This window comes from Siphateles boraxobius, unplaced genomic scaffold, assembly GCF_051911475.1.
Source record: "Siphateles boraxobius isolate OS27281-9 unplaced genomic scaffold, OSU_SipBor_1 210, whole genome shotgun sequence".
Classification (NCBI taxonomy): Eukaryota; Metazoa; Chordata; class Actinopteri; order Cypriniformes; family Leuciscidae; genus Siphateles; species Siphateles boraxobius.
The window spans coordinates 290,989-306,670 of record NW_027508823.1 but is presented as its reverse complement, the minus strand read 5'-3'; the positions used below and the strand labels follow the sequence as shown (position 1 = coordinate 306,670).

Below are 15,682 nucleotides of genomic sequence, written 5' to 3'. Positions count from 1 at the left end.
GTGTTGTGTTTTACTCACCCTCAAGTTCTTTCAAACCTGTATGAATTTATTCTGCTGACCACAAAAGAAGATATTTTGAAGAATATGGGTAAACAAACAGTTGATGGACTCCAATGACTTTCATGTATGGGGGAAAATACTATAGAAGTCAATGAGGTGTATAAACTGTTTGGTCATCGCCTATCTTCAAAATATCTTCTTGTTCAGCAGATGAAAGAAATTCATACAGGTTTGGAAGAACCTGAGGGCGAGTAAATGATAAAAGATTTTTTTTTTGAGCTATCCTTTTAATCTGCTCTGTTGCACTCTTTTATAAATTGCCACAAGATCTATTAAGATTTTAAGTGTTTTAAGCCTATAACGGGATACAACCCATTGAATTATTTAAAAGCATGTGCCATGCCAATTGTCAGTAGGAAGGGTATTTAAATTGCTGTCATGATTTATTAACGCTGTGGCCTCACTGCGGCGACTGACTGAACTCACTTCGGGTTTGCTTCAGTCGGTCAATTTGTCAGTAACTCTCACTCACCTGTTGCATATTTTTTTCACGACATTCCGGAAGAATTTAAATTAGAAACGAACGGTGGCGAACCTTTGACAATTGGGGGGAAAAAGCCTCAAGATTTCAGCAGCAAGCATTATTTACATGTTTTGTGATGGCACTTTTGCTGGATCAGCAGTTTGCGCCGCTGCCAGACAGCACCGAGATCGCCACGAAAACATTTCTGGAGTCAGTTTCTCTTCTACCACATTTTTTCGGTGAGTAGTAACTTGTACGTGTGACTTAATTATGGTAAGTTACAAAAAATATATGAAACTTTTGGTGAGCGATCATAAAAAACTGTATCTTAAGGCCTAGATTAAATACCCTAGTTGATTTAAAATAGAATCAATACTATGGGGGCACAATGAAAACAAATTTGGACATTACAACTTTCTCTGCCTGCTATGCCTTTCACATTTGACATTTCAGTTTGAATTTTTAATGTCTAAATTGTCCAAACTTATGTAATAAACAACAAGGGGGTCATTAAACATTGAACGCAGTGAACAAAACAGAAGTGATAATCTTTACGCAGCCCGGGTCCATACCTCCTTTAACCACACGGTGGCGCCAAATTACCATGCGCTTTTATCACTGTTCCAGGGTCAGAAAATAGCCTAAGCAAAATGCCTCTCATTCTAGAAGTGATCAGAATATGGGTACAGTAAATGTTGTTTTAGTGAATTCCTGTTATTTAACGTTTGGTATATTTTCATAGTATTTCATTCTAGGCCTGTCTAGTTATAGTTTTAGTATCCTAGTTAGTACAGTATAAGGGTGTTTCTGCAACTACGGGCACTTTTAAGTCCCAGCAGTGAAACTTTAGATTTATGTTCAAATTTGTCATTTAATGTTTCATAAATATATTCACAGTGCCATTACACACCTTGACAAAAAATATAATTACTGATTAATGTGATCAAATGTAATATTCTGAAGCATTTATAGCTCAAAACACCATTTTTGTTAATGTCCCACACCTGTGGTCTCAACGTTGACATACATAAAATAAGCTAATTTAATTACAATTTGACATTATTTCAAACATACTGAATTGTTTAATGTACAGATTCATTTAAAGCATTTTAAAATTCTTTATATTATTTACTGATCATTTTTATGATTTTTTTAACTAAATGTGCCTGTCCCACACTTTTGAGTCCTTACCGCAGCAATGAAAAAAAGCTTTTATTATGAAATTTTATCGAACACAAACAAGTCTAGTTTCTATGGAAACAGAAATTATCACTTGAGCACATTGCTGACAGACTGGGCCACCACACTACCTCACTCACAAGATACCAAAAAATAAGGTAAACATCATCTTTTCTGCTCTAGTATTTATTGTGCGTCCTTACCATTCAGCTTAATAATTGTGTATTTTGAACTACATTTTTAAAATAAATGTATATTACTGTTGAATTCATGTATATTAAGATGCTATGAGTCAAAACTAATTTGGTAGGACTTGCTAGCTGCCAATTAGCTAAAATATTAGCAAAAATGTCATTTCCACAACATGTCTTTACCGCAGCATATTTAGGTGTTGCGGTAAAGACCTTGTGTTGCGGTAGAAACAAATTCAAGGTTTACTGTATATTAAATTACAAATATTCAGTATATTATTAGTACTGAAGCATATATATATATATATATATATATATATATATATATATATATATATATATATATATATATATATATTAGTATATATATAAACATGCCATTTTTTAACCCTGGATTTTAACATTGTGTTCTTACCGACACATGGTGTCATTACCGCAGCACTGCTCTATTTTCATGTTTTTTTCACAGTTTAATTTGCAAAAAAAAAATGGTACACTTAAGCTGAGATGATTAACTCACTGAAATTGCAACATCAGTCATAAAAAGTTAAAAATGTTCTCTTTTGTGTGTATGGAAACAATTGACATCTAAGGTTACTGTAAATTTTTTACATGGCATAGAAAAAAACATGAAATTCCCTATTTTGTATATTCTTTTTTTATATCAGTATTTACAAAACTGCATCAAATTTGAAAAAGCTATTTAAATATATATTTTTTTTTATAGAAATTACTAAAGAAAAATGTATAAAATGAACGTTATTGTAACGTTGCGGTAAGGACATTTTTTAAGTAGATGACCCGAAAAACATAAAAAATAAACATGTTCCAGATTAAAATCTTAACGACTACATTCTATTTTGTGTACATTTTTATATGTATTACAGACTGTGATGGTTAAAATTGAAATTCATAGAGGTTGATTTTTTTTAAATTGGGATAGTCAAAAGTGCCCGTAGTTGCAGAAACACCCATAAGTAGTTTAGTATAGTTTTAGTAACACAGGATGAACAGTTTGTTTACCAGATGGCTACAATTTTCTTGGTACCTACCTATACAGCACTTCAAAATAGCTGCTCACATTTGCAAACAATTGTATGATGTCAGGATTAGCTGTTATAATGTGTTTTATAAAATAACGTTTCAGATTGCCTGGGTTCCAAGGTTTTTGCACCAATTAAGGCTGACATAAATGGAAACATCACAGTAAGTCTAATGGCTAAGCTAGTTTGTGTTCATTAGTCAGTTTTTAAGGATGCTTCCTATATCAAATCCCTTTGAAAATGTATTTTATGAGTGTTCTGAATTCTTCCCAATTCTCACTAGAAAATTAAAGCTGTCTATGACTCAGATCCTGTGAAGTATGAGACTCTTCAGCAGATACTGTTAATTGAGAAAAGCATCTATGGCTCAGAGTGGCCTAAAGTTGGAGCCACGCTGGCGCTTATGTGGTTAAAGAGGTAATTTGTTCACTTAGTCACATTTTCTGCATGTCCTTTGTTTCTTCTGATTTTATATCTCAAAAATAATGTGAAATACTAACAACATATCACATTAATAGAAACTAGAGCTGCACAATTCTAAATACATTGAGAATCTCATTTTTGTAGGCTATTAAAATAGACCACAATTCTGAAGGAAAATGTTTATTTATGTGATTTAAATATTAGAGGTATTGAACATTTTTTGCATTATTTTATTTATAAAATGCAATTTAAGAAATGTAACATTGTGAAATATGTAACTATCTAGCGGTGCATCAGTAACTCTTTGCGGATACCATAGAAATGAATGAAATCATACATGTCCTGCAATTGCCTGTGACTTCTCTTATAAATCAGAAAAGCAACCTTTAAAAGCAAACATGCTGAAGATTAGCCAATGGGCTGTCGATTCATTAAATGAGCCGTTTTCCCACAAAACCAGTTCCTACAGCATTATGTAGCCTCTCCTCCTTTGACATCCATTAAAAAAAATGTCCTCTAGTCTCCTTCCCAGCGTACCACAGCATTAGCAGGCGTTACACTTTTTTCTTTTCTTTTTTTGCTAACCTTGCTCCCTTGCCTTCAAGTGACTTTGACACTAACCCCTAACCTTACTCTTCACCCTAAACTTAACCAATGGCATTAGCTGCATGGTGGGTTTTCCACTTTTCTGGTTTGGGGTAAAAAAAAACACGCGTTCTGCATACTCTGGGTACAGTTAAATGTGTTTTGTATAATTTTATACATTTAATTTGTAACCAATTCAAGTGTAACCGTAACCTTATGTAGCAGGTGTGCTTTAAGTATTTATTTTGTGATTCCACTTGTCATGACCATTTTTGGGTCTTCCTTATTCTTTCCGTCCGCCATGCTGATTTTGGGGGGTGACGCACTTTGTTTCTTCCCAGTCTGCATGAGCATTCAAAGTGGTAGGTCACGCAAGTTTACGTTCTGATTTAATAAGGCCGTATTTCTTGTAACTGATTGTTTCTTACGTTATACTTGTGTAATTGTGACTTTAAGTCCCTTTGTAATGGACACGCATATGTTTAATTAATTATTTTCTTTCTTTAAGTGGTTTTCTTTACCTTTATTTTATCCTTTATCAATTTCAGCGCGTCGTGTATTGCTGACGCACGCTGCTCTAAGTGCTGCACGAGTCCTCATAATCTGTTTGTTACTCCAGATCAAATAAAAGAGGATTGATGGGACGGATTGCTGCCTTCAAGAATGATTTTTAGTCGACACACAACGCAGATAACACACCGCTACAACTGGTGCCGTGATCGTTGCTTCACTCTTCGTGGGACCCAGGCCGTTGCACGCGAGTGAAGGAGTTGCCGGGGTGATAGGCGAATGAGCGCGCCGCTGCAACGTGACTGAGTAGATGAGAGGTTCGCCATTTGCATATGAGATGTGAATTGAAAGATCTCCGATTACAGGAAACTTCCGAAGTGTTAAAGGGACTGAAATATTTTGATAATTGAAGTTAATAATATTGTGAAAAAAAAAAAAAAAAAAAGATATTTACTGAAAAAAAGAAACAAATCAGAAGTGGTATTTTAATTTGAATGTCAGATACTGATATGGAGAGTTTTAATGGTCAGATGAACATGGGAAGAGGGAGGGGTGTACTGAGGTTCATCCAAGCACATCAGACAGGTGGGGCTGATCAAGTTAGTCCACTTTCCTCAACCCCTATACAAACAAGACATGCTAATGTGCCGACTACCGCGGTGTCTCAGTCTTGTGCTGTTTCTGATGATTCTGTGCAATTCTCTGACTTAAATTCTGTCCCAGTGACTCTGATAACTGACATAGTGAAACAGATAGGCAGCAGCATTGGCCAGAACATCATTACCTGTCTTGAATCTGGGGGTTTTAGCCAAAACAGGCAAAGTGATTCAACTATTACTATGAGTGATTTGTCAAAAGTCAGCTTAGTTGTTAAGCAAGATGTTAACGAGCCCCCATTCTTCAGAGGTGATGGGGAAGAGAAAATTTGTGTTGACGAGTGGGTGGAGACAGTAAAAGTGTGCTTGAGGAAACGTGAAGTGCCCTTGAAAGACCAAGCCGATGAAGTACTGACAAAGTTAAAAGGAAAAGCGCGTGATGTAGTGAAGGTTGGACTGAGAAGTAACCCACTGATTGACCTCAGTGATGGTCCAAAGCCAATTTTTGACCTGCTCAAACAACACTGCAGTGATACTGTGTATTCGTGCATGCCTTTGGCAGATTTCTACGCCACTTTGCCTTTGAAAAATGAAAGACCATTTGATTACTGGATTAGGCTGCACAATGCTATTGACATTGCTGGGGAAGGACTGAAGAGACAAGAAAAAACTCTTGATGACCCTTTGCGTGAGGTCACTGTAATGTTTATTCGGAACTGCCCTGATACAGAGCTGGCTCTAATATTTAAGTGTAAGCCACTGGATGAATGGACTGCAGCGGATGTGCAGATTAGACTGGATGAGTATCAGAGGGAGAAGAAACTCTTACAACGCAAGGCTAATGTACATGTGAGTGGCATTGCGTGTCATGCCCAGTCAACAGACATTTTGTGTGCTCAAGGTATGGAGAAAAATGCAGCAGTAGCGCCACCTCAGGATACTGAGCGCTGTACTCAGGATCAATCTTTGAGTCACATGATCAGGCTTTTGGAACGAGTTTTGGATCAGGGTTCTTGCCAGCAGGCAACAAGAGTGAACAGACCTCAACATAAAGTACGGAGTGGTGTAACCAAACAAAATGTTGCATGCGAAGTATGTGGAGATGCAGGTCATGATACTTTTTCACACTGTCGAATTAACCGCTTGTGCTTTAACTGTCATGCCCCTGGCCACAGAGCATCAGCTTGTTCTGCCGGGACCGACCCTACACCAAAAGTTCAACAGAGCGGTCCCGACTCTGGTCAGTTGGGAAACTAGATGGCCCACATGAGGAGGGGACTAGTGGTGGGCCATGCATAATGTCCCCTGGTATTGAGGATATCGATTTGGCATCTGTATATTCCGAGTTTTGCAGTACTGTTGACGACAAGACAAAAGTGATTTTTCAAAACGTTCAGAGACTTAACACAAATGATGATCTGTTCTTTACTGATGTTTTGGTTCAGGATGTTGTTTTGCTTCGAGCCATGCTTGACAGTGGGTCTATGGCCTGCACTATGAGTACACAAGCTCTGTCCAAACTCATAGAAGCAAAAGTTCTTACCTCAAATGACATATCGCCGACACTGCTCACACTGATTGGCTGTGGTGGTCAGAAAACGAGCCCACTGGGAGTGTGTGACGTACAAATGAAAGTATTTGACTGCTCCTTCTCTGTACCTGCTTTGATTGTTGAGGGGCAAAATGCTGACCTAATTTTGGGGAGTAATGTCATAAAACATATTATTCATGACATGAAAATATCAAGTGATTTCTGGGGGAGGGTATCTGACTCACAGGGCAAAGATTCTGATACCAAAGATTTGTTTCAACTTTTGTGCAATGTTGAGTCATGGAAAGGGACGGAGCCAACTAATAAAGTTGGAACTGTAAAGCTGAAACACGCTGTCACTCTGGAGCCCATGAAAGAACATATAGTGTGGGGAAAGTTAGTTAGTGACAAGATCCTATCGGCAGGCAGTACGGTTGTTGTGGAGCCCAGCACAGCGCGCACTGCACCGAGAAATGTGTTGGTGGGTAGGATAGTTGTGTCCTTATGGGGGGATGGCAGTACGCCAGTTAAAGTTATCAACCCATCGAACAAACCTGTCTGTCTAAAACGCAACTGCAAGCTGGCTGATGTGTACACCTGCATGGCTCTTGAGGACTTTGATGTTGATTGTCTTGGCATGTCTTATCAACCGATGAAAGATTTGAAGTGTAATGAATTGGAGACTGAGAGCCAGACAAAATGCAGTAATAAGAAGTTTGAGACTGGGAGTCAACACTGTGAGCCACATGGTCTGGCTGGCCCAACGCTGTCTAGCCTGGGACTCAATGATGTCGATATAAGTTCAAATTCTTTGTCACCTTACTGGAGAGCGAGGTTGGCTGAACTGTTGATCAAGTATGAGTCGATATTTTCGCGTCATGGACTGGACTGTGGTAGGGCCAAAGGCTTTGTTCATAGAATCTGTCTAAGTGATACTAAACCTTTCAGGCTTCCTTACAGAAGGTTGTCACCGTCTCACTATGAGAAGCTGCGAGAGGCCTTGGACGACATGGAGGAGCGTGATATAATCAGAAAGTCAATGAGTGATTATGCATCGCCTTTGGTGTTAGTCTGGAAAAGGAATGGTGATCTGAGACTGTGTACAGACTTTCGCTGGCTGAATGCGCGTACCGTTAAAGATGCACATCCTCTTCCGCATCAAGCGGATGCACTAGCGGCTCTAGGTGGTAACGCGTTCTTTTCCACAATGGACTTAACATCAGGCTATTATAATGTGGAAGTGCACGAGAGTGACAGAAAATTCACAGCATTCACTACTCCATTTGGTCTTTATGAATATAACAGGCTTCCGCAGGGCCTATGCAATAGTCCTGCGACATTCATGAGGATGATGATGAACATATTTGGTGATCAGAACTTCATGAGCATGTTGTGCTATCTCGATGACATCCTCGTGTTTGCTCCTGATGAACAGCTTGCTTTGGAACGACTAGAGATGGTGTTCCACAGACTTCAAACTCACAATCTGAAGCTGTCTCAGAAGAAGTGTCATTTCATGAAGCCTTCCGTTAAGTTTCTTGGTCACATTGTGAGTAGTGAAGGCGTGACTACAGATCCTGAAAAGGTCAAAGCTATTGTTGACATCACAGAACTGGATCTTATGGAAGATGGCACTGACATTCCATCACAAACAAAAATAAGGTCATTCCTGGGTATGGTAGTTTTCTACCAGCAATATATCGAAGGCTGTTCTCGCATTGGTAGACCCCTCTTTGCATTGACATCAGGCTTGAGAAAACCGAGGCACACCAAAGGACGGAAACGTGTAATGGCAGGCAGAAAACTTACCTCTTCTGACTGGACCCAGGAATGTCGAGATGCGTTTAGTTAGCTGAAACAAGCTTTACTCAACAGAGTTACTTTGGCTCACCCGGATTTTAGTAGACCTTTCTTGCTGTCTGTCGATGCATCCGGTAATGGGCTTGGTGCAGTCCTTTCTCAGGTGGTGGCGGGTGGGGATGTTGCTCGTCCCATAGCCTTTGCTAGCAAGTCACTTAGTTATGCTCAATCAAAATATCCAGCACACAGGCTAGAGTTTTTTGCTCTCAAATGGGCAGTCTGTGACAAATTTAGTCACTGGCTCAAGGGTCAGCAGTTCTCCGTGTGGACAGACAACAACCCACTGACCTACATTCTTACTAAACCCAAGTTGGATGCTTGCGAGCAAAGATGGGTCGCAAAGCTCGCACCGTATAATTTCAACATCAAATACATTCCTGGGCCTAAGAATGTAGTTGCAGACGCCCTCAGCCGTGAACCGTTTGTGCGACCCAGTGTGTTCCACCGACTTACCAGAGTTCCCTACGGTGCTCTCTTGGAGGAGTCTCGGGCTGTGAATGCAGAGAATATCCAAGATGTGTTCCGCTGGTCGTGTCATCCTTTTGAGAAGCAAGTACAAGACAAGCCCTGTTCAGATATTGAATTGAATAATGCTGCTTTATCAAGGCAGTCTGGTATTTCTCAGGAGGAAATTTCTGCAATTCTGCACTGCGGTAAACGACAGGAAAATCATGTTCAGCCGTATGCTTACCTGCTTCCACAGCTACTTGAGGCAATTATTCCATCTCGGTTGTCTGACGATCCGGTACTGTCAAAACAGGAGCTGACAGATTTACAACATGCTGATCCTGACCTGAACAGAGTGCTTTTCTTTGTGGAGCGCAAACGTAGGCCGTCTAGGAGAGAGAGGAACAAGGAATCACCTTGTGTTCTTCGGTTTTTGAGAAACTGGAACAAACTGTCAATAAGAACAGGTTTATTATATCGAGTCTCCAAAGATGTCATCACAAGGAAGAAGACTTTTCAGTTTATTGTGCCTGCTGCTCTCCGTGATGTAGTCCTCAAGGGAGTTCATGATGAAGCTGGACACCAGGGGCAACACAGAACTCTCTACCTAACCAGACGTCGGTTCTACTGGCAAGGGTTGGAAAGGGATGTAAAAGAGTATGTGAGATGCTGCAGAAGATGCGTTGTCAGCAAGTCGCCAGAGCCAGAGGCCAGAGCTCCGCTTGAAAGTGTCAGGACATCAAGACCACTTGAGCTGGTTTGTGTGGATTTTTGGTCAGCTGAAGACTCGTCTAATAAGTCTCTGGATGTATTAGTCTTGACAGACCATTTTACGAAGCTAGCACAGGCTTACCTTTGTCCTAATCAATCCGCGAAGGTAGTTGCGAAGCAGCTATGGGACAACTTTTTCTGTATCTATGGCTTTCCTGAACGAATACATTCAGATCAGGGAGCCAGTTTTGAAAGCAGCTTGATTTCTGAAATGCTTCAGCTTGCTGGTGTTCAGAAATCCCATACGACTCCTTACCACCCAATGGGAAACGGGACTGTTGAGAGATTCAACCGAACATTGGGGAACATGATTCGTGCCTTACCACCTAAAGCGAAGCATAGATGGCCTCAAATGTTGAAGTCTCTCACTTTTTGCTATAATGCAACAATACATGAGACAACCAGTTTCCCTCCTTTCCAGTTGATGTTTGGTAGAACTCCCAGGTTGCCCGTCGACATGATGTTTGATTCTGTGCTGCTTGATGACCAGGTGGTCGACTATAACCAGTATGTGCAGTCTTTCCGGAACGATCTTGCACAAGCGATGAAAGTGGCCCAATGTTCAGCTTCAAAACAACAGCAGAGGCAAGCAAATCTCTACAACAAAAAGCAGAAAGGTGCTCCAGTGAACATCGGCGATAGAGTGCTGCTGGCCAATAAGGGCGAGCGTGGCAAGAGGAAAACTGCTGATAGATGGGAGAGTCACATCTACATAGTGACAGGAATGAACGATGAGGTCCACACATTCCGTATCAGAAATTGTGTGACTGGAACTGAGAAAGTTGTTCATAGAAATCTCATCATGCCAGTTAACTTCCTACCTCTGCAGAACGATATTTCAGAAAATGATTCTTCCTGGAGTGTTGCCTCGAGTGAGTCAAGTCTGTCTGTGAGCGAAAATGCAGAGTTGAGATTGCCCGTCAATGAATCCGATGAGAGAACTGTGGCGTGGGTGTCGGAACTCCCAGTTTCCGAAGTTGATCTTTCTGAGGGCCATTCTGTCCAGTTTATGGCAGATGACCGCTCTGCTGCCCTGTCTGCACCTCATTCTACAAGCCTCAATGGTCAGAGGGAATGCAGATCTTTGACATGCGAACCTGATGTTGATAGGAGCATTAATCAGACTGATGCGGATGTATATGCTGATAATGTAGCCACTGACCATTTACGGCATTGTTCCAGAGCGCCTTCAACTCAGGGTGGGTCATTAACTGTTAAAACCAGATGTGGGAGGGTGGTTAAACCAGTCATTAGACTGATCCAGAATATGCACCAGAAGGTTATGTCTGGGTTGTAGTTTTTTTGTTTTTTTCTCTTTTGTTTGTAGAGGTATCATATATGAGGATGATTAAATACTGTGGTTAAAATGTGCATATCTGTGTTTGTAGTACCTTTACGAGGTGTAGGGACTAAAAGTAGATACGATTTTATGTAATGCTGTGCAAAAATGACCACTAGATGTATGTAATATGTAACAGGCATGTTATTCCTTTGAGTGTTAGGAGGCTTTGCAACTCTCTTACTTTTCTAATTCTGAAAAGAATAGTCTTACGACTGGCATTTAGTGTGTCACTTGATTTACAGTATTTTCTCTTGGTACTGTGAAACAGATTTTGTTTATCATACTGTCCTCTATTATGTGGTTATATGTACCTGTTTTGTTTTGGGTGACCTTGTAGCATTTTGACATGTTATGTTTGTGTTCCTTTGTTTTGTCATGTACAAGTGGAAGTCAGCAGGGGGGAATGTAGCAGGTGTGCTTTAAGTATTTATTTTGTGATTGCACTTGTCATGACCATTTTTGGGTCTTCCTTATTCTTTCCGTCCGCCATGCTGATTTTGGGGGGTGACGCACTTTGTTTCTTCCCAGTCTGCATGAGCATTCAAAGTGGTAGGTCACGCAAGTTTACGTTCTGATTTAATAAGGCCGTATTTCTTGTAACTGATTGTTTCTTACGTTATACTTGTGTAATTGTGACTTTAAGTCCCTTTGTAATGGACACGCATATGTTTAATTAATTATTTTCTTTCTTTAAGTGGTTTTCTTTACCTTTATTTTATCCTTTATCAATTACAGCGCGTCGTGTATTGCTGACGCACGCTGCTCTAAGTGCTGCACGAGTCCTCATAATCTGTTTGTTACTCCAGGTACATGAATTATTGTTGTATGTTCTTAAAATGTTATTATGTAAAAGTTTCTACCCAGTCTGCATGAGCATTCAAAGTGCGCGTCGTGTATTGCTGACGCACGCTGCTCTAAGTGCTGCACGAGTCCTCATAATCTGTTTGTTACTCCAGATCAAATAAAAGAGGATTGATGGGACGGATTGCTGCCTTCAAGAATGATTTTTAGTCGACACACAACGCAGATAACACACCGCTACACTTATACTGTTATTAAACCACCTCAATTATAACCTGTGCTGACTAGTTTTGATTCAGGATTAACTTTGAAGTGTTACCTATAGCTCTACAATATGGTCACACCATTGCAATGCTCTCCCACATATTTTGCCATTCTAACTGTGCTTATTTCCATCATTGGTAAAGTAGCAGTGGGTGTTAATAGTCTTAGCAGTGGGTGTTAATAATAATAACTTTTCTTTAGTCATTCGGAAATCCTGCAGCCTGAACCACTGTAGTGAACAGTGTAATAGTCTTACACTGTCTTATAAGGACGTGAAAGCCTTTTACAAGTCGAAATCTCGTAATTACGGCAATTTTTACATGACCTGAACGCACCTAAAGTTGAGATAATAGGTGAATTGTGAATCATTATCTGGAAACAAGATCGTGTGGGCGTTGAGACTGACCTCGCTGCAGCTTGTAGTGATGACGTATTGCGCTAAATCCAATACGTAGTCGCTGTGCTTTTGTTGCTTAAACCTGTTTAGTGTAAACTCCGTCCGCAGTCGAATCTAAAGATTTCATTACTCATGTCAATCACAGTGCTGATCAACAACATAATGCTACAAAAGATACTAACCCCTAAACATACCCTACACCCTAATCTTAAACTGGTTTGGGGGGGAAAACATGTCCACTACGTATTGGATTTAATGTGTTAATTGTGCAGCTCTAATAAAAATATACTATGTATGTACAATTTATGATTTTTCATAAATTGTTTGACAATATCACCAGTGTTTTCCTCAGAGGTCTGCGGTTCATTCAGATTCTACTGCAAAGTCTAGTGGATGGGGAGAGAGATGAGGACAATCCCAATCTTATTCGCATTAATATCTCTAAAGCTTATGACCAAGCCCTCAAGAGGTATCACGGCTGGATTGTCCAGAAAGTTTTCAAGGTGGGTGTTTTCAGTAACTTTGTGCATGGCAAGATGGGCATGTCATTTTGTTTTGCATGTAATGAGGCCTGGAAAAGTCTTGTAAAGGAAATGATCTTGTAAATATACTAAAATCCAGTGATCATATTCAACTGAAAAGGTCATGGAATTTGAATAGTCGACAAATGTGTTTCATCTGTAATAACATATGGCTTTTTTTATTAAGACAAGGATTGCTCGTTAATCCAGCAATTTTGTTTGGTTTTGCTGTAGGCTGCCCAATTTGCTGCACCATGCAGGTCAGATTTTCTTAAAGCTTTATCCAAGGATCAAGAAGTTGCAGAGGAAGAATGCTTAACAAAAGTTCGCCAGTTCTTGATAAACTTCACTGCAACTGTAGATGCCATTTATGAAATGTATTCCGTAATGAATGCTGAACTGGACTACTTAGTTTGAAACATCCTACAGATGTCAGTTTCTGAAGCAGTTCAGTCTATTCATCTTTAATGCTGCACAGTTTTCATACACAATATGATACATGATTAAAGGCCCGTTCACACCAGGAACGATAACTATATTAGTGTCCACACCAATGCATGATTACATTCTGTTAATTATAAGCCTGCTTTGCAGTTATGTCGTCCGCCTCTTTAAAGTCACCATTAAATCAAAATTGACCATTCTTATTTTTTTAAAGAATATTGCGGTATTTATTATAAAGGATTTATCCTTAGGGCTGTGCGATTTTATCGAAATCATAATAAAATCGCATGTGAGCATGCGTGATTCCTGAACCGCAGAAAGCACGATTCTGAATGCATCATGCCTAAATCTAGCGCGAGAACAGAACTGAGCTGGTTTACCATTACGACATGGAAGTAAGCACATAATCAGGGGAGGTGAATCCAGGACAGTATAAAAAAAAACATCTATGGTTTGGGAATATGTTGGATACAGGAGAGATGATGTTTCTGAGAGTCCAAGGCCGTCCCAAGCATGGAGGTGGGAGGCGGGGATGTTCATTTGGTGCAGGGCCCGGTGTGCTAGCACCAGTTGCACCACCCTAAGGACGGCCCTGACAGACCCAGGGAATTTGCAAGCACTTTCTGTTTTGTTGCAGCAAAACAGAGTGTAGCAGGCCATTCAAACAGAATGCATTTTTGCTGTTAAAAACACAAGATGCAGGTTTTTAAAAGTTAGGCGCCAAAGTCGTCTGTCTTGTGTGTGCTTACATAGAAAAACAATGCCACATTCCGAACCAGGTGAACAAAAATCAGGCATGTGAACTGTACAACATGGGGATAAGAGTTCAAATAAGAAATAATCGACGGAGTTACGTATGACGAATCATTTATGCAAAGATATGGTGCCCACAAATATCAAAGCGAGCTTCCAAAAAATTATACAGACAATTGAGTATATAAAGAAATCGTGTTAGTATTTTTTTGTCCATATCGCACAGCCCTAGTGTACATTTTTTTTTAATTAATGTGCTCTCGTAACTATTAATAAAAAAAACCCGTGTTTCCCCCCCCCACACACACACAAACACACACACTTTTCTCTTCTCTGATGACATGTTTACTGGTATTAGGTCGGGACAACATCCCAGCAAACACAGTTACGCTGTGAAGACGCGACCGGACCATATTCATCGTAGCGACGTACCACACAACGTTCCAGCAACGTAACTTTGTGATTCCCATAATCGTCGTAGCGACGTTAAAGTGGTACATCACAAGAACATGATGAGTACATCTCAATGACCAAACTGGCATGTTGTGAGGACATAACATCAAAGGACCATATTAGTCATAGCGACGTGACAAATAACATTCCAGTGACGTAACTTTGTGATTCCTGTATTCTTCTTGGCGATGTTATAGTGGTACGTTGCTGGAGCGTGGAAGGAACTTCCTCCGCATTTATTTTTAATATAATTCTCACCTTTAGTCCAGGGAATGAAGATGTGCTTGATCCATAACCTTGAAATCAGCATTGAACTGTAGAGACTAATTTCATTCTCTGCTGTAAAACATTATAAATTCTAATAGGGAATTGTGTATTGTTTTCAGTTAATACATTTAGGGATTAATACATATATGTAATGGAAACCAAAACAAACCCCTATTAAATTCTAAATAGAAAATGGCCCAAAACCACACTGCATTCATTTATTAATCAGCATTTATTCAGTTTTACTTTGTACAATTACTAAGCCAATACATTTTGAACATTAACGATTTTTTAACCATGTAACGTGTTAACAAGTTGTGAGTACAGAAATTTAACACGTCAATTAATTAATGAAAAAAACATAATCAATGAAAAATGTAACCAACTATTATTATTTTTATTGAAAAAAGTATCTTATCATTAGGGATAGATGTGGTTAAATAATGATTTTTAGATGTCACTGTAGCAAGGTTCAGATGTTATGAGAAGAAGGAGGCAGGAACCGGCGAACATTTAACATTTTTAATCAAATAAGAGAAATACAAAAACAAAAGTATAAGCCAGCAGCCCCTTGCGGATGACTGCTGGCCACACAAAACAGCAACAAAACACAACATAAAACCAGGCCTGTTCCTCTCTCGATCTCCTCTGTCGTCGCTCCTCCGTGAGAGATACTAGACCGGTGCGTCGCGCAGGAGTCGCTCATCAGTGATCACGCCACCGGCCTCGTGCCGCTCTCTCACGGCCTCGTCCTGCTCGCCACAGTCACGTCTCTACAACG

At 39.9% G+C, this 15,682-nt stretch overlaps 1 protein-coding gene across 1 annotated transcript; it reads left to right on the top strand.

The window, feature by feature from the left end:
- The first annotated feature begins 462 nt into the window (after positions 1-462).
- gltpb (glycolipid transfer protein b) lies at positions 463-15,454 on the top strand. The gene is made up of 5 exons (XM_077237901.1): positions 463-762; positions 3,041-3,099; positions 3,220-3,353; positions 12,816-12,966; positions 13,219-15,454. The coding sequence occupies exons 1-5, from the start codon at positions 660-662 to the stop codon at positions 13,399-13,401; spliced, it is 630 nt and encodes a 209-aa protein (XP_077094016.1). The 5' UTR covers positions 463-659; the 3' UTR covers positions 13,402-15,454.
- The last annotated feature ends 228 nt before the right edge of the window (positions 15,455-15,682 follow it).